The sequence below is a fragment of the Stegastes partitus genome, unplaced genomic scaffold (genome assembly GCF_000690725.1).
Source record: "Stegastes partitus isolate 25-593 unplaced genomic scaffold, Stegastes_partitus-1.0.2 Scaffold500, whole genome shotgun sequence".
Lineage (NCBI taxonomy): Eukaryota > Metazoa > Chordata > Actinopteri > Pomacentridae > Stegastes > Stegastes partitus.
In genome coordinates, this window is record NW_007578231.1 from 273,477 (window position 1) to 295,231 (window position 21,755).

Genomic DNA, 21,755 nt, shown 5'->3' on the forward strand with positions numbered 1-21,755 from the left:
ACCCTCCCACACAGTCCAAAGACATGTTGAGGTTAATTGGTGATTCTAAATTGTCCGTAGGTGTGAATGTGAGTGTGCTTGGTTGTCTGTCTCTAAGTGTAGCCCTGTGATAGACTGGTGACCTGTCCAGGGTGTCTCCTGCCTTCACCCTAAGTCAGCTGGGATAGACTCCAGCCCCCCATGACCCTAATGAGGATTAAAGGGTGTATAGATAATGGATGGATGGAAATATGGCACTATCTACCAGTCATTTTAATATTTTGTTTAAATATCCTGTGGCCATTTTTACCTCAATTAGGCACTTTTTTTTTTTTTTCTTTTTTAACCATCTACAAGCTTCTGGTTGTATCTTTGAAGACTCCTTTTGAAAGAGCTCATTTAGTTTCTCATTTCTTCATCAGTCTCTTGATGAGGTTTATAAGTCAGGCCTTTGCAGAGTCTACAACCCTAATTCTAGCCTCACTTTGCTGGTTCTTCCCCACTTTTGATTGTGTTTGTTTGTCTTGTTGGAACGTATACACAGTGGATGTGTATGCAGAGGAATCATCACGCCTGCTGCTGCACTGTCTTCACAATGCCATTTCAGCTGGACAGATGGTATCGTGCAAACATGGGGAAATGTTTATAGACCATTTACACAACTGTTTCTGTCCTGCCGTTGCATCCTTACATATCTGCGGCGTTATTTGTCTCGTAAATGTGAAATTTTAACAACTGAGGGCCATAAACCCTGATGCGTTATGCGGTGTGTCAGTGAACACTGGGTGGATGCGACGCCGCGCGTTGGCTGACATATCTGCGCAGAAAGGCGACGATAACTTTGAAGAGATCAAAGCGACGATATGATGTCAGTTCATGTGCACAGATTTTTGTGTTATGGAAATGTCGACAATAAAGCGTTCCATTACCGTTTCTCTGCAATATTTGGGAAAGATGTCGCTCTCGGTTTGAAACAGAACGGTCGCTGAGCCACGTATTCCAGCAACACACCAGTTTTTATGTTGGCAATAGAAGCCGAAACAAGATTATTTAATTCTTCGCTCGTCTCAGTTTTCATTTGGCGAGAGTCATAAAACCGGTTCTCTGGTGTTATCTGTGTAATACTTACACATGAATAAAGAAGGCTGTGGTAATCTCCCAGGTAAGCTACATTTCCAGATACTAAATTATTGCTGACATTTTGGCAGCAAATACTATCGAGAGCCAAGAGTGTGTGTTTCCACCAGATTCTGGTAGACAGACTCTTTACCCTCTGCTTTGAGGCTAATTTTATATTCATTGTCAATACAGCTGGACAGAGTTGGTCTTTTGGGATGAAGGATTTGCCTTGTTCGTGGAAGCATGCTGCAACCATATGGCATAAGCTGTCCCCCTAAACACTGATAACTAATGTCCCGGCTCATATACACCCGTGAATACAGCCTGACAAATACACATTACAAATACATGCAAGGCAGCTTCATTTGCAGCCCTACACACACACACACACACTCACACACACACATTAAGCAAACATATGCACACATATTGCATTTGGCAAAACTGTAATTAGTCCATGCTCAGTTTTTTGAAGACAGACTGTGAGGCGAGAGAAAGCAGCAGGGAGGAAGAGACGGGGCGAGGGAGAGTTATAGTGAAAGAGAATGATAAATGATGGATTGAGAGAACTCTTGCTAGACCCCGAGGTTACCAGTGTGAGGGAGTTACAGCTGGCTAGCTCATTCCGTCGAGCTACAGATCTCATAATAAACATCACATGGGTAGTTTGGGCTGGCGGGTGCAGATTAAGCCAGAGCTGTTAGCTCTTTAAAGACTGCTCAATGTTGCAGCCAGCCAAGAACCTATTTATAGGGCTGCTGGAAGTGTATCAAAGCAGGTAGGTAGGGGAAGGCACTGGACAGGGACAGTTTTCCAGCTGATTTATGTCCCTCAATCAGTGTAATAACAATAAACTGTCAACTAACACGCCACTTTTATTTGTAATTTATGGTACTGCGCTCCTAATAAACCTATGTTTATTTCTCCCCTGTCCCTCCCTCCCTCCCTCCCTCCCTTCCTCCTCCTCCTCCTCCTCCTCGCCTGCTTTGCTTCGTTGTCTCTGCACAGAGCTGCCCAGCAGTCCAGGTGGCCAGTTCACGTTCCGCCCGCTGCCTCCGCCTCCGCCGCCGCCTCACGCCTGCACTTGCGCCCGCCCGGCACCCTACACTCAAGTCAGCCTGCAGAGGAAGACCATGCCAACGCGGTGCCAGGCCAGCCAGGGCAGCCAGGGGGCAGACACCAGCTCCAGCACAGACCAGGCACAGCTTCACAACAGCTGGGTGCTCAACAGCAACATCCCCCTCGAGACCAGGTAAGAGAAGACACCAAATGAATGCATCCCGGTTGGAACAAGTGAATAAAAAAAAAAAAAAAGAAAAGCAACGATGATTTCAAGAATTTGGAGCAAGTGGAGGGCGTCGCTCCAAGAAGCCTTCAGTCCAAAACGCTGCATGTCATTTTTGCAATGAAACTCTTCAAATGAAAATATCTTCAAGGCAAACCGCTCTCCTTCAGCATAGTGTCACTTGATTAAAGACATTTCTTTAATCTCACAAATGAGGATCATTAGATTAAAGAAAATTCTTTCATCAAGACTGTGACTTGGCACACTTTCAAAATTTCTTAGAAAAATCAGAGTGGAATGATTAAGAATCAATGTTGGACTAAAGGATTTGTTAGGATGGACATGTTTTGTACGTGTTTAGAGCAGTAAGTGGAACACCACGCAGGCCTCTGGGGTATTATTACAGGACTCTGCACACCATCAAAGTCATAACGAATCTCTCACTTCTTTTGAATTCTTTTCATTCTTTTACCCCCCACTGCAGAGAGATTCACCAGGGGACCTGTATCTGAGTTTAAACTATCCAAAATAAAAGTAGAATTCTGTTCATCTATTAGAAATCCTCTTTTCAGGAACACATTGTGATCTCGCTTCCAATTTCGTTACCCGAGAAAAAAATTTTTTTCTTCCCCCAAATGCTCGCAGACGAGCCGCTAGAATTCCGTCCCATCAAACAGAATTAAGCATTTGCTTGCTGCATAAGTAATAATTGATCAGAGAATTATTTAGGAGATCCTCATTTGTGAGGCTGCTTTCGAGAAGAAGCAGCAAGGTGCAAAAGAATATGTTTGCATGTTTAATGAGAGCTTGGTAGCAGGAGCTGAGTTCTGGTGTTATGAGTGAGGATGAGATTGGCAGGCTGCCACGCCACAAGAAAAGGTTTTTAATAAGTTATGCATTAGGCCATAATTAGATCTTACCTCATTTAAAGGAAAGGAAGAATAAAATTAGATTCAGTGACAATTTAAATTAATCATTGGCCAGACATGAGTATCAATGTAAAAGACTTGTCAGGAGTGTATTGTAATTACATTACTTATCTATGCGCCTGTGTGTGTGTGTGTGTGTGTGTGTGCGCGCTTTAAATGAATATTCATCATAAACAAAATTCAGGCCCCCTTTTTTTTTTTTTTCTTCTATGTTCCAAATTGTTCAAATAATTTTTGCTGAGCTAAAAGAACTTTCTCCCAAAGAGAGATATGATTATAAAACACAATTTCCGCTGTGGCTCAGTATATTGGATGGCGCCTTTTTGTAGTAATACATTTTTGCATTTGGGACTTTATAGTCAAATAAGTTTCATTTGATAGTGTGCTATTAGTTCTGAACCGTAAAATGTAATCATATTCGTAGTCAATAGAATAGTGTCCCTTCATAACATAATTCACATATTATTGGCTCTCTTCTATCTAGCTTTTGATGGGGGAGACAAAAAAAAAAAAAAGAAGAAGAAGAAGCGGACTTCACTGCTTAGCTGTTTTGGGTTTGGATTTAATATTCACGCAGCCTCCCCTCGCCCTTCTCTCACATTCTCAGATAAACTGCTAATCTAATGATTTCATATTTCTGCTCTTACCCTGCCACTGCTATCAGCTCAATCTCAGGCGTGAGATTAAAGATTTACCAAGTATTTACAAACTTGACATGGGGGCTTATGCCAACAGAATTATAAGTGATGCTATGACCTTAATAAAAGAGGCAAAAAAAAAAAAACCAGGATATCTCTTGTTGTCAAGTATACTTCCATTTTCCCTGATGCGTATTTGATGAATCAGTATCGAAATGTATTGACGTTGCGTCAGCGGAGATTAAGATTGTTTGAAGTGTGCATAGATTTCCTTTTCAGCTGCACATCCGTTATGTTTCTGGAGAGGCCAGCTCGTGTAAGTGGAGTGATGCAGATATGGATATTCAATATATCTGACCGGGTCTCACACTGGCTGTGTTAAGAGGCATAACAAATGTTGGGACTGTAATAAATTGACTGGTGCCCTGCCTTCTCCCCCCCCCTTCATCTTATCGCTCAGAAGTGAGATCACTTGAAACGTGCACGTGCACCGTGCACTCGCACACGTCGCACATCTGCATGCACCTGTTAACAAAGGCCTCCACCTACGCACACACGCAGAGCCACTCGCACTTATCCAGGTAGAGACAGCCCCTGGGCCTAGACGGCAACCTCCTGGAGAGCGGGAACTCTCATTTTCTTCCTGTCTCGGGGGAAATCTGCCCTCTGATATGAATTCAGAGCTTCCTGGGCATCGCCCCTAGATATTGTCTGAGAAGATCAAAGGCAGGGAGCCAGGAAGAACAGTGAAGCATTTTTAAAAGCACCACACAAGAAGAATAGTGTTCCACATGCGTTGACAAATGCAATTTCTTCAACTGGATTCTGATCCCTTTTGCTCTAATCCACCTTGGGTACAGCAATAAAGGCTCAGCGGTGAATTCGACCTGTGTACTGGCCTCAAAAATGTGAAAATGCTGGTGTTTGACATCCTTTTTTTATGTATGTTTGTCTTGCGTTTGTCATCTCTGAGCGACGCTTTGTTTCTCTGGGTTCGTGCGAGTTTATCTCTGGCCTTTCCGAGCTGAACTGCCGTTGACCCTTAGGTGTGCGATTGCTCCATGTGCAGCCTCCTGTGTCCCCCATCTGACTCACAGCCTTCAGCAGACACACAATTGGTTGATGGAGAGAGGAAAGGAGGCCGACAGTGAAGGATGGATGTCATCTGTCGCAGCCATGGGGCCGTGATACAGACACACAGCCAGCGAAAACACAGAAAGGGACTGATGGAGACGGAATCAGAGTAGAATTAAAGACAACTCAGCAGCAAAAAAAACTCATCTTACCCCTAATTAAGTCGATTATTGATTAGATTAAATTAAACAATCTACAGTTTCGGTGAGATTTTTTTCCCCGTAATGCTCTGAAACTGCTCCACGGTGTTATTTTATATTTTTCTGCTGATTTTTTGTTTTTATTTTAACCCTCTGAGTGCAGTTTTGTCACATTTTTCCCTGCAGTATGAAGCCCTGCACCTCTATGGAAATGGCTAGAAGGCGAGAAAACGCTGAGAAATATGACAAAGTGTCATAAAGGGCATGAATTATAAAAAGAAAAAAAGAAAGAGAGAAAGAAAGTTGCATGTCTTTAATTACTTATTTTGCAAAAATCTTAAAAAAACCTGCAATCAACATGTCCAATACTATAAAAAAAATTCATGCTTTGTCTGAACACAGCCTGCAGTTCAGCCCAGTTCACTTGAAACGTCACTAATTTTTTCTAACATGACTTTTGGTAGCAGCTCATTCATTAATGGCTTCACAGTTGTCCGAGGAGTGCAGAATTTTTTGGTTTTTGTAGGACCTCATTTTAGCCAATGCTTCATTTTTGGCAATTTTTTAAACGAGACATGTAGGATAAACTGATTTTGATGAAATATCACATCATCAGGAGGTTAAAAATCAATCTATTCTTTCTGCTTTTACAGTTTTCAGCTCTGATATATGCTGTAATTTTGCAGATTTTTCAAAGATAACACGTTAAATATCAGTAGATTCTTTCTAAGTTTCTATTTTTTTGGCTCTGTCAAGTAGAGTCATTTTTTTCTTATTTACCTCAAAAGCCGTTCCTCTTGCCTTATTTCTTGACTAGTTTTATTTTAGATGTTTCCATTAAGTTTAATTTTCGCTATTTTGCTTTAAAATGTTGCTTTTCCCAAGCAAGTAATTATGTTTGTTTAAAAAAAAAAGAAAAAATCCTGGTAATTAACACGAAACAAGTGCCATTTACAGTGAGCTTCCTGGCAGGCGTTTGTGGAAAATTCTTGAAACTCTCACCAACCTGGCAGATGTCTTATATTCTTATTATTAAATAAAAAATCTGTCTCCGAGGCTGAATTTGAGACCGGATGATTTGTGGAGATGGATGTGGTTTTTGTCGTGCACGAGGGCAGAGCGGAAGAGGTGTGAGGCGGCTGCAGTCTGGTGTCCAGTGATGCTGTCAGCCTGCTGTCTGGCCCCACTTTAATAACCTGTCCTCTGAGGGCCCTTCAGAGACCGCTGTCCTACCAGCAGCCCCGTGACCTCACACCTTTTTCCCTGCACGGACGAAATAACACTCCGCCGCTGAGCTGTACGCATGCCCCCCAAACACATCGCGCTCACAGCCGGCATTAACCTCCGGAGAGTGCACGGTAACTAGGGGCGATGACGCTGGTGGTGGATTCCGGTAGCTTGGAGGTATTTTTTTTTTGTTGGTGTTTTGTTTGGAATACACACACACACTGCAGAAGAATAAAACAATGACTCATACCTGTTTTTTTTTCTTCTCTTTGCTGCTGATGCTGTATCCTGTACAGCCATCCTTTGTCTCTCCCCACCAGGAGTCTTTGTTCTGATGGAAGTAAAAAAAAAAAACGGCCAGAACAAGCTGGAACTGCTTATAATTGCCTGCCCAGATCCACTTTTCCAAATTGCATAATTTCCGAGCCGCCATACTTCTGCTTCCTCGTCTGACGCCGTCCAACCTTCGCCCTCCATTATCCAAACACAATATAGATGAAATGCTACCTAGATTAATTGCCCTTCAGCTTAGTTTCCTATCATCATCTGCAATCTAGCACGCTCTTTTTCATAATGAAAATAAACCTCATCTCTGTTGAACTAATACAGCCGTATAACTTAAGTAGTCGCTTTGATGAGTCAAAAAAAAAAAAAAAGGGAATAGGTAAGTCATTGATCCTTAGCTGCCAGGGGTATTTCATTCTCTTTCATATCAGAGCTGCTCTGCATTACAGCAGCCGCTCGTAATGTTGCACCACGGAGGCGCTTGGTCGACTGTGGGCTTCTTCTCCTGCCATGAGAGACTGTACTTTAATATTCTGTGACTTAAGCTGTATCCATAGTGTGTTGTGGCTGCATTACATCGCATCCTTTTCGCGGGAGTGTGTTCCATTGTTTAGCTGTTTATAGTGAACAAGCTTTGAATAATGTCCGTGTTTTACATTTGTCACGTTTTGTTTTTTTTGCCTGCTTCTCAGCATTTTATTGTGGAGCACATTATAAATTGCGAGTGGAATTCCAGCGCTCAGGGACTTCCTCTGACTGCTTTTCTTCCTTGATTTTAGCTTCCTGTATTAATTTTTCATGATGCATTACTTGCAAGTTTAAGAGACCACTTAGATTAAAAGCACACAAACGCAGCCAAACGTGGGATAATAACTAGTTTAACCGAATTACATATTTTTTTTTCTAGAGAGTTTGTCCGACAGGTGAGGCTTTTGCAGAAGTGGAACAGTCGGTCCTGAAACCTGACCCTGCCTGTGCTCATCGTTTAGAAAGTAGCAGGAGAAGGGGGTCTCTGGTAAAAAATCTCTCACCTTGGGGGCCCTTTAAATGAGTTCCAGTCAGGCGTACTTCAATGTGAGTCAGAATTCCACTGAGTGCAGATTTGCATAAATAGAATCATATTAAGATACCAGATACCTGGGAAAAGATGATGTCTGTGCTGTGCTAAGCTAATTGGCGAAGCATTGAACCACTGTCCTAGATAGGCCCGCACACTAGCTGTGATTGTTTCCAACTTCATACCATAATCTACTTTAGGGAGACACAGGCGGTGGTCCCAGAGGGGGCAGGTAGTTTATGGAACACAGAATGCGGAACGGCTGCCTCCTCTCAAGATTAGGACGGCGGTTAATTGACAGTTTGGTAAGCCCCTCCCTCGATCAGCCGTCGTCCAATCGTTGCTCAGCAGCAGTGGCGAAGCCCGGCAGGACTTTCTGTCCACGTGCCAAAGTTGCACAGTGCTGGAGTTGGATTGATAATCAGCATTTAAAGAGTTTAGAGGATGCAGTAGTTTTTTTGTTTTCGCCTTGTGAACCAGGAGGTGAAAAGAATTAATAAAACCGTAGTATTTATTAAGATAAAACACATCTACTGCAGGCTGTAGCATGTTTTGCAAAGTAGTTTCCAACCATAGGTTTAAGGTACAGCTCCAAAGCCACGTAACACATGACTGAAGACCCTCCCTGGTTTAATATTTAAACCCTTGTAGAAGCAGATAACGTAACAACTGGCCAATGACGTAATAGAAGTCCTGAACCGATAATGTAATATGTTTTGGTCAACAATGTAATAACTTATTATGTTATTGGCCTGGTAAAAAAATAAAAAATTGCAAATGTAATAACTAAAAGATATTACGTTATCGGTTTAGGACTTTTATTACGTTATTGGCCGTTGTTACATTATCGGTTGTTATTACGTTATTGGCCAAAAGTTATTACGTTATCGGTCTATTACATTTTCAAAATGGCAAATTTATTATGTTATCGGCCATTATTACGTTATCGGCTGTGATTGCGCTCTTGCCCGTTATTACGCTGTCGGCCGTTACTACATTATCAGCTGTTATTATGTTATTGACCGTTATTACATTATTGGCCGTTATTATGTTATCTGCCGTTATTACGTTATTGGCCAAAAGTCATTACATCAGTCTATTACATTTTCAAAATGGCAAATTTATTGCGTTATCGGCTATTATTACGCTATCGGCCGTTATTACATTAACAAACCGTTATTACGTTATCAGCCGTTATTATGTTATTACGTTATCGGCCGTTATTGGCCGTTATTACGTTGTCGGCTGCTATTACATTATCGGCCGTTATTACATTATAGGCTGTTATTACATTATCAGCTGTTACTACGCTATCGGATTCTACAACCCTAAAAACACTGAAATTGACAAACACCATTGAAACAATCTCTTAAAATGATTTACATATCACACTATATCTTTGTTCACTCACCTCTGCCGCTTCACTGCAACTGGAGCACACCAGCTCACTAATGCTCAAACACTAAACTTCCTTATACGGAACAAAGCTGTACGATTTGAGGAAATCGGCCAAACTTATTACAACTGGAAACCAATTTCTAGAAAGAATAATGATACGGAAGTCCAACCGTGCAAGCTAACAGCAATGCTTCTTTTGGTTTGTTATGCATGAAACTTAAATATATTTTTTAAAAAACAAACAAACATATGGACACATTAACAAATAACTTGACTTTCTGCTGAGAGGCGCATTTGTTTGTATGGTCGCATGTTTAACATTCATGACTAGCACAAACACTGTGTCGCATTTAAGAGTTTAACAACTTACTGTTTTGGGACACTTACAATTCAGTGACGCCTCATTTGAGCTTGTTTGTAACATTAAAAGTGACATTTTTGAACAGGTAATCTTAAGAGACAGCCACAGCAACAATAATATATGTCTTTGTAGTCACGGTGATGCTAGAACAAAACTGCAACACAAATACAAGCTTTATTTCTGTGTTCTTCTTTATGTTTCATCTACCGCTGAGGATGCTGCAGCTTTTGCCTTTTAGTACAGCCTCATGTATGTTGCCATCAAGTGCATATTCAAAGCCCTTCTTACAAGGTTTTCATTTTAAATCAAGTCAGCCGGAAACATTAAGCAGTCTGACTCGCTTTGCTACTCCGCTCCCACAGCTAATGTTAGCTTAATGAGCTAGCTACGGCTGATAAAAGCCGCCGGCAACAGTTGTCATGTCAGGCGACTAAATCAACAGTTGCTGGCAGGGATTTTGTCCACTTCTGTTAAAAAAGCCTCGAGCCTATTTTCTCATGAATTAAAAACACTTTAAAGTGGTCAGTCTGTACATGTCGATGTCTTCTTTCCGCCTAATGGAAAAGGCCATAAAAATCCATAGAAATGATGGATAAAAGTCAGCTCAACATATTAGATATTAACAATTTATTACATTTTCGACACAAAAAGCAGTGTTTAACTGTGTTATCGTCCCGGCAAAAAAAAAAATATACACACACACTTCACAGGTTGCGCGAGACATCAAGGTGGTAGCGTCCAGCGTGAATGATGCAAAAGACCACTTTTAATGGAAACTACACCAAAGGATCGTACATCAGAGAGAAAAATCAGACACAGATGATGATGATGTTTGCCCAAGTCAGTCTGATGCCCCTACAAATGTGGTAAAGGGCTGAAGCTGTGTTCTGCAGCTTAATAGCAGCAACAGAATCTGCCCTTACTCAACCCCTACCACACGTACGGAGACTTCTTTTATAATCGGAATGATGGTATAAATATGTCTAGACGGGGTTTAAATCGGGGAGAATTTGTTTAATTTATGGGTTTATAATTTAGGTTGACACGCATGTAAGTGTAACGTGAGGGTTCGTTGATGGTTAATGGATCACTCTGATTAATAATGAGACGAGACGGATTTCTTATGTCAGCGGCCACCACAACTTCCTGACACACACTGTCACCTGACAGGAACTAACCAATCAGGAGGAGGCAGAACCAAACTAGGCAAATGCAAGTGTGCTATACCATCATCATCACGGACCGGTTTTAATCAGGAACATTTTCTACGGACTGGTCATTGCACAAAAAATAATTGTTTCTACTATTAAAAAGTTTCGTAAATTAATAAAATTACTTGTTAAATATGTGTTTCCGTCTCAGTATCGAGTCTCTTTCCAAAGAAGCTCTCCTGAGATGTTTGTTTTCTTATTTATTTCGGCAGCGGTTAGACCGACGGCTTCGTTTAACGGCCGAGCATTAAAACTAATAAGAGTCAAGTGCGAGAAACAAGACGGACGCGACGGGAAGACGAGCTAGTCATTTTTCAAAATAAAACACCCTGCAGACTCCACTGGAAATAAAAATAAACCAATCAAATGTTGTCTTTCTGTGCGGCCCCGTACCGGTCCGCGGCCCGGTGGTTGGGGACCGCTGTGCTATACAACAGCAGATTCACAGATTGACTTAGCTGCTTGTACACACACAAATGAAAATGTGTAAATTATAATTCTGTGGTGCAGTTGGTAGCACTGTTGCCTCGCAGCAAGAAGGTTGCCGGTTCGCGTCCCGGTGGGGGCACCAGAATCTTTCTGCGTGGAATTTGCATGTTCTACCCGTGCAGCGTGGGTTCTCTCCGGGTTCTCCAGCTTCCTCCCACACAGTCCAAAAACATGCTGAGGTTAATTGGTGATTCTAAATTGTCCGTAGGTGTGAATGTGAGTGTGCTTGGTTGTCTGTCTCTAAGTGTAGCCCTGTGATAGACTGGTGACCTGTCCAGGGTGTCTCCTGCCTTCACCCTGAGTCAGCTGGGATAGACTCCAGCCCCCCATGACCCTAGTGAGGATTAAGCGGTGTATAGATAATGGATGGATATTTTCCTGCAATATTCCGATTCACTGTACATAACCGTACACGAGCCTTGCTATCCTCTGACAGACATTTTCTTTTTTGTGTGTTTCCCTTCGCAGGCACTTCCTGTTCAAGCAGGGCTCCGGATCCTCGGCCCTGCTGTCCGGGGCGGGCCAGGGCTACCCCCTGACCTCCGGGACGGTGTACTCGCCTCCGCCCCGGCCTCTCCCTCGCAGCAGCGTGACCAGACCACTGTTTACCTTTAACAAGCCTCACCGCTGCTGCAACTGGAAGTGCACGGCCCTGTCGGCGTCCCTCCTCACCCTCACCCTGGCCCTGCTGCTCACATACGTCATCGGTGAGTCGAGCACAGAAGCATTTGTTTTGTTTTGATTTTAGGAAAGAAATAAAAAAAAATCCACCTTTCAAATTTGATGGCTTGGAAATTGGGAGGCTTGTCAAGAGAGACTGCCTATTAATTCAAAAAAAGAATCGATACATAAAAAAACAAAAACGCACGCTCAGAACAGGGAATTTTACACGCACCGAATGTTGCAGGTGTCAGAGGGTAAAAAACAAAAAAATACAGGAGCAAAGAGAAAAGAGAAAAGAAAAGGAAATCGATATGGGATCAAAGCAGGACTCCTGGAAATTCCACGCTGCTACTCTGAAGCAGTGTTGTGTTGTATTCCTAGTGCGACCCTCTGTAGGATATTCTGAATTGTAAATTAGCTGTCCTGGACCAAGGCGCACAAACCTGGTAATTATTCTGTGATGAATACTCACTTACAGTAACTCACTCAGTGTTTTTCCTCTTTCGCACAGCTACACAATCACCTTATTGCATTTCCACTCCTGCTGTTTTTTTTATTATATTAATCAATCCAGGTTCGCCGGAGCTTATGACCTTATTGTCTGCGTTTTTTTTAATTGTTTACACATTTTGTTGATGCTTATTTAACATTTAATTCAATTAAATGTTTCATTTGCTTTAAGGTGACGCCTCGTTACTTAACTCCCTCGTTTATGTTCAGTTTAATCAAAACTTTGCAACTTTCATTACGACGGCTTTAATGATGTTTCTCGTATCGTATTATTTAGTCTTTTTGAAATTGATTTTTTCCAATAAGCTTCTATTCGTTTGCAATTCTGGAGGAAATATTTTCACTCCGCTACGTTTGTTTTAAAGCTCTTTTACAGATTAAGATTTTACATGAGAAATATAGGTCAAAGTGTTGAATTTGATGTTCTGTCACAGATTAAACAGTCGCTGCAGCTTAAAGCAGTAATGCACAAGGAACAACAATCCGTCCCGGCGTCTTTTAATGGATCTATATCGGCTAAAATAAAGCTGATTAAAGTCAGATCCTTTCTTTACTGCTGTCCACCTAAAGCCTGTTGCTGCTCTACTTTTCCTAGAAGCAGATTTTCGCTGCACAAGAGGGCGAAGTTCCAACAACCCCAACAAAGAGAGACAATAACATCTCCCGTTAATGGCACCGCATTAGACGAATTCTTCTCTTCAGACGTTTTTCACATCAATAATTTCAGCTTAATAGTTGTGACGCGAGCCGTTCAATAGTTTGATTGAGCAGCTTGTGAAAAATAATGCGCGGCCAGTGAAGGTTACGACAGTTATTAAATCGATGTTTATGTAAATATGTGTGTGTGGGATCAGAGTCGGTGGTGAGATATTAGATGAAAGCTGCAGAAATGAATGAATGAATATTAAAGCTTTTTGAGCCACGACCCCCAAAATAACAGAAATTTGTGTTCGTGACCCCCCCAGTTTCATTTTTAATATCTCATGAGTAATAACTTGAATGTGTTAACTCCACAGATTGATCTCTTTACATTAACACTTTAAGTTTCTTTTGAATGAATGAGTGAATTAAATTTATTTCTACCGAGTGAAACGGGAAAAAGAATCTAAAAACAAAAGAAGATCATTTTAAAAAAGAATAATAATATTGCATAATCAAATTATAATATGACAAGTTTAAAGAAGGAGTGGGAAGAAGTACACACATTTCATTTTAACAGCCCGAATGCAAATTTATTAGATAAATGTAGGCTTTTTTCTCTTTTTTTCTTTTTACAATGATCTGGCGTCCCCCCTGGAACTATCTTGGGACCCCCATGGGGGTCCCGACCCCCAGTTTGAGAACCACTGGGACTTCAGTAATGCAGGGCTTAAGTTGTAATACTTTTGATTGTAATGAGGTGTTTTTAAGTTGTACTTTTTGCTGCTTTCACTCCACACTGACTGCAGCTGCCAATAAACGCTGGGTGATTCTGAGCAGCTCATAAATGCAGATTAATGCCAGAGTTTTTTTTCTGATTATCACCAACTTGATTGGAATTTTCAGAAAGCACGAAAAGTTTTTTTGAAGTCGCTCCGCAAGATCATCAGCGGAGTTCGTCAAAGTCAAAAAAACACAAATTTATTCATCGATCCCCTTCCGATTGCACCAATTCCCAGTTCGGCCTCAACCTTGGCCGGGCCCTCCACCGTAGCACATCGGCTTCCCTCCACCGCCCCAAGTGCAGATATCCCAACCCTCCACCCAGCCAGTTCATTTCCCTCCTGTGGTGGTGCTCAAGGTCACGCCGGAGCAGGCGGGGGTTTGCATTAATCACACACACACTTTCACACACACACATCACAGACAGACATCACACACACACGCGCACACACACACAGGCGAATCCATGCAGATTAATCCCCAGGCTGAACCATGCTATTCCATTAATGTCCCAGCCCCGGTAATTAGTGCATTAGTGAGGAGTGTGAGTGATGACTCGGAGACGACATCACCTTTTAATTGGTGTCATGCTCCACTCCTGTTTGGCAAATGATTGATCTCCATGTTGACGTCACCACGGCAACGGCGCCAAGATGTATGGGACGCGAGCACGGATGACATGTTCGCCTGTAAATCAAAGATATTCAAATTGCAAGATTAAAGTGGTCATGGACTTAATGTCTTTGTCTAGGGGGAAGAGGTTGAGACACAGGCCACCAGATGATTAGGTTCTCTCATTACATAATGATTCAGTAATTTTAATGAATTAATTACCAGTCAGTCACAGGAAGAGAGAGGGGGGAAAAAAAAAAACACACAAAACCCTGCCCCAGTGGTATTTTGCGTCCTCGTCTTCATCAAATAATCGCCACGCCGACTTTTTTGCTGTATTTATTGATTTCGAGTCAGACTCTCATTAAATCAAGTTCTTATTGAAGATTAATCCTTATTATCATAATGTAATACGGAGCTAAATTAATTTATTCAACTTTCAAAATATGATAATGAATTTTCCTTTAGTTTAAATATAATCAGCTTCCATTGATTGTTTTACTGTACTGAGGTAGGAGGTTGTTGTACATATTTAATATTATTATTATTATTATTTATATGACAGATATTTGATTTCTTTCTTCTTTTTTTTTCCACCCACCACATGCCGTCATCATCAGTCACTTACTAAATCCGGCAGAGGCAACTTTGATGAATTATTTAAGTCAGTTATTAGGCAAGAAAAACCAAACATAACATTGTTCCAGCTCCTCAAATGCGAACATTGGCTGCTTTTCTTGGTTTTATGTGATCGTGGGCTAAATATATCTCGGGGTTTTTTGAAGTGTGGGATGGATTGCATTGTGTTTGGCTTCATTTTTTTCTGACCGCTTTTAGTTTTCTCGTCCTGCAGTAGGTAACTCATTGTCTGTCAGCTGCAGATGCTGCTAACTGAATCAAGACATTTGCAACACTTAAAAAAAAAATAAAAAGACATATTCCTTTACAGTCGTGCCAAGCTGGAGCCAAACATTTCAGAATATTTTGGAGATGCTTGCCCCCCCCTCCCTTGGTGAAAATCATCTTAACGCAGCTGCTACATTTGGCCGTATCTTCATCTTTTCTCACGACGCTCAGCCAAAACTTTCCTTCGCCGTGCCGCAGTCGTCCGTGGTTGTGCATGTAGCAGAGCTTGTAGCCGATCTTGTAAAGACACGGGGCGAGCAGCGGTGTAACGGTCGGCCGGTTCCCCGGCATTTGATGTAGCTTTTTAATAATTCAATAAACACAATCTGACCTTGATGATTTTTCAAACCGCTTCTTTTTAAACCCACCTCAAATTATTGCCTTTTCCTTAAAGCTCGCCGCGTTAGTTGTGCGACTTGTTTATTAATTTGAGGGAGAAAGTAACCCGGCAAATAATGAGGCAATAATATTATGTCTCAAATTAAGGTTTCCAATTAGCACAACAATGGGGCGATGCATGATTGCAGAGATAATGCTGTGCCTAAGTGATTGCAGCGTATGCCCCCTGTTGTGATTAGCTAAAGCAGTGCTCCTCTCTTTCTTTACTGCCCTCTTTCCTCTCCTCCCCGTACCCCCTGGTGTTGCAGGGGCTGCGAATAGCTTTGTTAATTTGTTTATCCCCCAACGTACCCCTCCCCTCCTGCAGTCGTAGCTTGTTATTAAGCACAACACGGCCATCAGATATGAGGGGCAGGCATTATGATAGCGAACGGGGCATTTAAGGAGAGATAGAGGACAGATAAAGATTGCATCTGTAATCTTGAGGAATATTGCTACTGACAACACTAGCAGTAACTCATTTTTTCTATTTTAGGCCTCGTTTAAGTTTCAGCCTACCTACTATTGCTCTATTGCGCTGTCAAAAGAAGCTAATTAGAGTACTTTCTGCATTAATGAATATCTTGCTGTTTTAAACAGTTACAATCCTCGCTTGTTCAATCAAATACGAGAGGAGAGGGCGGGATGTTTCACTTGTGAACGACGCCCGTCTCCATGGCAACCGGCGCCGAAGCTTCTGACGCAAGTGAAATGAGCAAGTCAACAGCACGCTGCAATCAAATAATCACCTCCAAATCACATTTCAGTCGCTCGCACACACACAGAGACCCAGCCGGCGTTCACTTTAAGCTAAGATCTTCTTTATAGTTCTGCTGTGCGAAACGCGTTGCTTCAGGGCACCTGGTGGTTCCATAAAGAGCCAAATGAGTCTTTAGTGGCTTTAAGTTTATTACTGTGATGCTTTTTTTGTCAGTAGATCTATTTTCTGATTGCGTTTCCAAGCATCTGCCTTAAAAGTTACATATTAATCACAGAGGTCAAACTCAGTACAGTCGCCCAACTGTGCGCGGAAGAAAAAATAATGTGTTCATTAGAGCTACAACTGATGCTTTTTTATTGTTTTGTTTTTTTTTATCCCCTCCTCTCTATTGCAATAGATTCTGCAGATTATTTTCCTAATCTGGTTTCCCGGAGCCTTAAGGTGACACCTTCCAGTGACTTGTTTTGTCCAACAGTCCACATATATTCAAGTTTACAAAGGATAAAAGACCAAACAGCACATCCGTCTTGGAGGCAGGAGCCAGCGAATGTTTGGCGCTCACGCTTGAAAAACGACACAAAAGCAGGAATCAATTGTGCAAATAGTTGCATTAATTTTCTGCGGACCGACTAATTGACTAATCGCGCCAGCTTTAACATCCGTGCACAGCGTGTGGAGCCTACAATAAGGCCTGATGTCATTTTTCAGTTGAAGCAAAGTTAAAAACTAACAGATACCAGTTCTGAAAGATGAATGATGTAATTCATTTTCTTGTTTTCGGATTCCTAAATGTGATAAACTGGCCATTAATCATCTTTAAAATGAATGACTTTACACGTTGCACAAAACATGCTCGTTCTCAGTATGATGAAGCAATTAATTTAGAAAAAGCAACAGATCCATATATTACTATTACGTGAAACATCGTCTTTACTTTGCAGCTGTGTCATTGGTGCCTCGAACTGAGTAAGAGTTCTTAAGTCGCTCCCTCTTGATCTGGATTTCTCCTCCAAACGTCCTAGCAGGCCTTGTCTGTCTCATAGCGCCAAGCTGATTACAGCTTATCATAAATTAAGTGCGTGTTCTATTCTATGTTGTTGACCACCGTGGCTGCGGAGTTGGGAAATTACAACTGTCAGCTGAGGAGCACATTACGCCAACCACACATAAGGCCTGGGCAGGTTGATTTGATTTGACTTCCTGGCAGGAAATTGCAGGTCAAACAGGATTAAAAGACACAGCACTGCATTAGGCCTTTTCTAATTCTGCTCTCGTAGACAGAAAGGCAACAATCGACGCACCTGATACAACGCTGTTATCAAAGCTAGCATTAGCAAATGATGTCAAATGTGCCGTACACTGCTGCTGGTATCACTTTTGATGGAATCACGACGTGTGACCACGGGAAGCACCTGACGGGGAAACAGAATCGTTTTTCACTCTTTCTGCTGCTGCATCTGCTGTCACGTTCTGACAGTCACAGAAGAGGTTACGGTGTAAACACGAGTGTTGCCACTACAGCCTGCTGTCACTGTTGCCGAGCCGACGTGAGCCAAACAAAAGTGCACCTATTGGCTATCGACAGTGATGGATTGTGAATCATGTTTTTGATCATTAACCACGTCGTGAGGGCGGCAAAAGATTTATGATAATATTTAACGTGCTTGATGGGTAAAAGGCTTAGAAAGACTATTAAGGGATATATTTTCTTCCAGCTAAGAAAAGCAGTGATAGGAGCGGCATAATTTTACTCCACGTTTTAAATTTATATCTTAATTTGCTTCGGATGCCAGTGCACAGGCACTGAAAGCTTTTTTATATACCTTAGACTGTATTTAAAAGATGGATTGTCAATCACGTGGTAGCAAAGCCGAATGCACACCCGGCTTTATTTTTTGTTTAACTCTAAATAGGACCATAATTTACAAAATGACCATCTTGCCGTATTGAAGGAAACTAGAAACTAGCAATTGAGACCATAAACTCATTAGGGAAATGTTTACTGAGGTAACAAATCAAGTGAGAAGTTGGATCCCTTCTTAATAAACTTCTACACAACCTGACTTGTGCTTGTGCTCGCAGGAGTCGCCTCCTGCTGGCTGTTGGAAACAATGCAGATTGTAGGCACTTTGTTTATATGCAATCTAGATTAGTACTCGTAGAAAGGGCCCACAGTTGAAGGTGGATCTCAGTAGATACAGAATAAATAGCTTTGTTAGGTTCATATGTAATTAATATAACCAAGAAACTACTGTTACCTGAAAATATACACAACTGAATTAGGACTCTTCCCTTCTTACTGATGCCCCCCTAAATTGAATGCAAATGGTTTAGTCCACACCTGCACTGAGGATGAACTCGACTTACATCTCTAACTACCTTAATGTTGCAGTTATAGCAGAATTAAAGCTGCCTACCTAGCTAGTGGGGACATACAGAAGAGAAATGAATCAAAAGAGAAGGAGCGAAAACCACATTTCACAGTGCTCGCTACATCATTTTTGTCCTTTTAAGTGAGTCTCGCTGCTCGACAGCCATCTTGGTAATGTCCCCAGACAGCTATAACAAGAGCAGGCCCCTATCTAACGCTGGTCATAGCTGCAATTTCAGTTTCATTCTCAATCATCACAGGACATAGAAAACTGAACGTGTAGAATTACCTGTCAAATCAGATAAAAACAACTTGAAAAGTTTGGTGATTTTGCCCCATTTCTGCTCCACAGTTTAACAACACTGTGCTTCATACAACAACATGATTGGCTGGATCCCAGTTCACCTTTTACAAAGCAGCTGATTGGCTCTTTGGTGGGAGATGTGCCGTACGACCGCCATCTATGCCGTTGTGGAATTCTCCCGTATATTTCTGTGTAGGATTCTTGAAGTGGCGAGTCTCTTCGTAGGACTGTGGAAATCTGTGCGAGATCTTGGCTTGGTTTTATTTTTCCACACAAGGAGCCCGAGAGGCTGTTTTTTTTTGGACAGCGCTAAAGATGGAGAACAAAATAAACAAAAATTGTGAGCGGTGGCTGGTGGTTTAATCACGCTGGCTTACAGAAACGCAGCTTATTTATGCTTCAGACATACAGGTGGTCGATAGAATGAACCCGGCTGTCAACTTACAACCAGCAGCTGTTAGGGAGCCGTAACTGATGAAAGTGCTTGAAGAAAGTAACTGATGTCTGCTTAGAAAGTAGCTAGATTAGTTATACGGCTAGTTTTCAGATATACTGCGAAGTACACACCGGAGGTAATGGAGAATTGTAGAGGCTGGATTATATAGCAGTGTGTATGTTTGCAGTGTGAATGTATAAAACCAAAAAGTGTTGATGTTTTTAACCAGTTGAGCTCGTGTTATTACAGTCGTCTGCTTCCTAGAAGTTAAACATGCAACTTTTTTCGACGAGATAAGTGACCTTAAGCCTCAATCCTGCCTCAGATCAAGTTAAAAAATGTGAAAAGAAGACTTTCCTGGCAGTGACAACCTCTCTGAAAAGGCCTCAAAGGTGGGGTTTGTTAAGAGAAACCTTGGTCTCAGACTGGCACTGTTGCGCCACTTCTCTTTACACAGCACACGACTACCCGGCTTTGTTCTTTTCAACACCAGCGCTCCAGGCTCTCATTTAACTTGTTACACTTTAATAGCAAGCACAGCAGAAACTTTCTTTGGAGCCTGAGAAAACAAGAAAACTGGTGATTTATTTTTCCTAGCTTTAGCTGGGGCCATGTTTGCCGTTATCAAAGCCAAGGCCAGTCCCTTGTACCGACGGGACAGATTGTGCGGGTAACTGTTTTGAACAGTGCAAATTAGGAGTGACATAGTGAAGGCAGGCTCGCTGCCACTGCGACAGTTCGTGACTTGATCTAGCGCCTATTAAAAGAAATATAACATGTCGGGAAATTTGTGGCCTACAAAGTGCGTAAATTCAATATAGTGCTATGGATTTTCTAAAAGCAAATTTTCCATATAAGCGAGTTTTCAATCCAGTTGCTGTGTGCAAAGTAAATACTGTAATTAAATGCCTCAACAGACAGATAGAGTGGGGAAACTCCCTGACTTGATTTTTCAGGGTACCGATACAAAGGACAAAGAAGCTAAGACTTTGAACAAGCAGCAAATAAAAGGATGGTCCAGGTCTAAATTGGAAAAGCTCAAATGTGCTGATTCACTCTGCTGAAGATCTGCTACTTTTATTCAGTCTGAACTGTGGCCCGTATGCAATCAGACAGCACAATCTGCAAGCCGTTGCCCGGCACACCGCGCTCCGCTCCGAGATGGTTGCGCCGAGCCAAACAGAAAATGCTTCGGAAGTTTTGAACTTTTCGCGATATCATTTCCTGAAGCTCTGGCTAGGTGACACAGAGGACAAAGGCAGACGAAATGCCTGCAAAATGACTCCAAAGTTGTGGAACTTATGGAAACAACACTAATGATAAATCCGATGGCCTGATGGCCCGCTGCAGTGCATTCATTATCTCGGAGCGACCTGGTATAGTAATAATAACCCCGGCGGAGCGAACGGTCTGCGTAGAGGGGATTGCAGCCTGTTCTTAATGGCAGGTGGTGGGCAGGAGGCCAGAGATTGTGTGTAGAGGTAATGTCAGGGGGTCAGCTGAGTCCGGTGATGGCTGTCGGAATGAAGCTGTTTAGGTGCTGAGTCGGCGTAGCCCTAATGAAATGTTACCTTCCCCCAAAGGAAAGTTTTTGAACAGGTGGTCGCCTGTTTGTCTGGGATCAGCGGCGATCCTCTTCATTGTGCAGCTCTGTCAAGGAGGGCAACTGGCAACCAATTATCTACTCAGCAATGCTGAGTGGGTAAGATTGGCTGCTACAACTTGTTTCCAGTAGTGCCTGGAAACTAGAATCCTTTCTATTAGGAGTGTTCTGGCTCAGCACAGTTCAGTTGGACACAAAAACGCTGTCACACACAGTGACTCAATCACAGAGCGGGAACACTGCGGCGTTCTGCACTGTGCATTGGCTTTATTTTCTTTGTTTCAACAGATGTTGTTATCTGTTGCATAACGACGGCCCATATTTACCGGACTATCACCTTTGAGAGATCGCGCGTGTGTTTTGGGTGGATGTTGTATATTGTCTGTAAATGGCTCGTTTGTTTCAGGTTTTTTCTCTAAAATAAAAAAAGACAAAGTTACGTAGTTTATTCTTATTCACTCTTATTGTAGGCAGATTATTAAACAATACAGATATCGTGTTTAATATTTTTAAAAATACCTTTTACAACCTGTATTTTTGGAATTGGTGCCTTTATTTGAAGTCAAGAGAGAGACAG

At 42.0% G+C, this 21,755-nt stretch overlaps 1 protein-coding gene and 1 long non-coding RNA gene across 2 annotated transcripts in view; one reads left to right on the forward strand and one right to left on the reverse strand.

Annotated features, from left to right (window-relative positions):
• LOC103361374 (uncharacterized) overlaps positions 1-13,503 on the reverse strand; it is a 22,542-nt gene extending 9,039 nt beyond the window's left edge. Inside the window, exon 1 of the long non-coding RNA XR_520401.1 lies at positions 13,421-13,503. This is a non-coding gene — a long non-coding RNA (uncharacterized LOC103361374). The remainder of the gene's footprint in view (positions 1-13,420) is intronic.
• tenm1 (teneurin transmembrane protein 1) overlaps positions 1-21,755 on the forward strand; it is a 188,147-nt gene that overhangs the window by 50,100 nt on the left and 116,292 nt on the right. The window contains exons 3-4 of the mRNA XM_008287438.1: positions 2,107-2,350; positions 11,721-11,959. Of these exons, the coding sequence (XP_008285660.1) occupies positions 2,107-2,350; positions 11,721-11,959 (483 nt within the window). The remainder of the gene's footprint in view (positions 1-2,106; positions 2,351-11,720; positions 11,960-21,755) is intronic.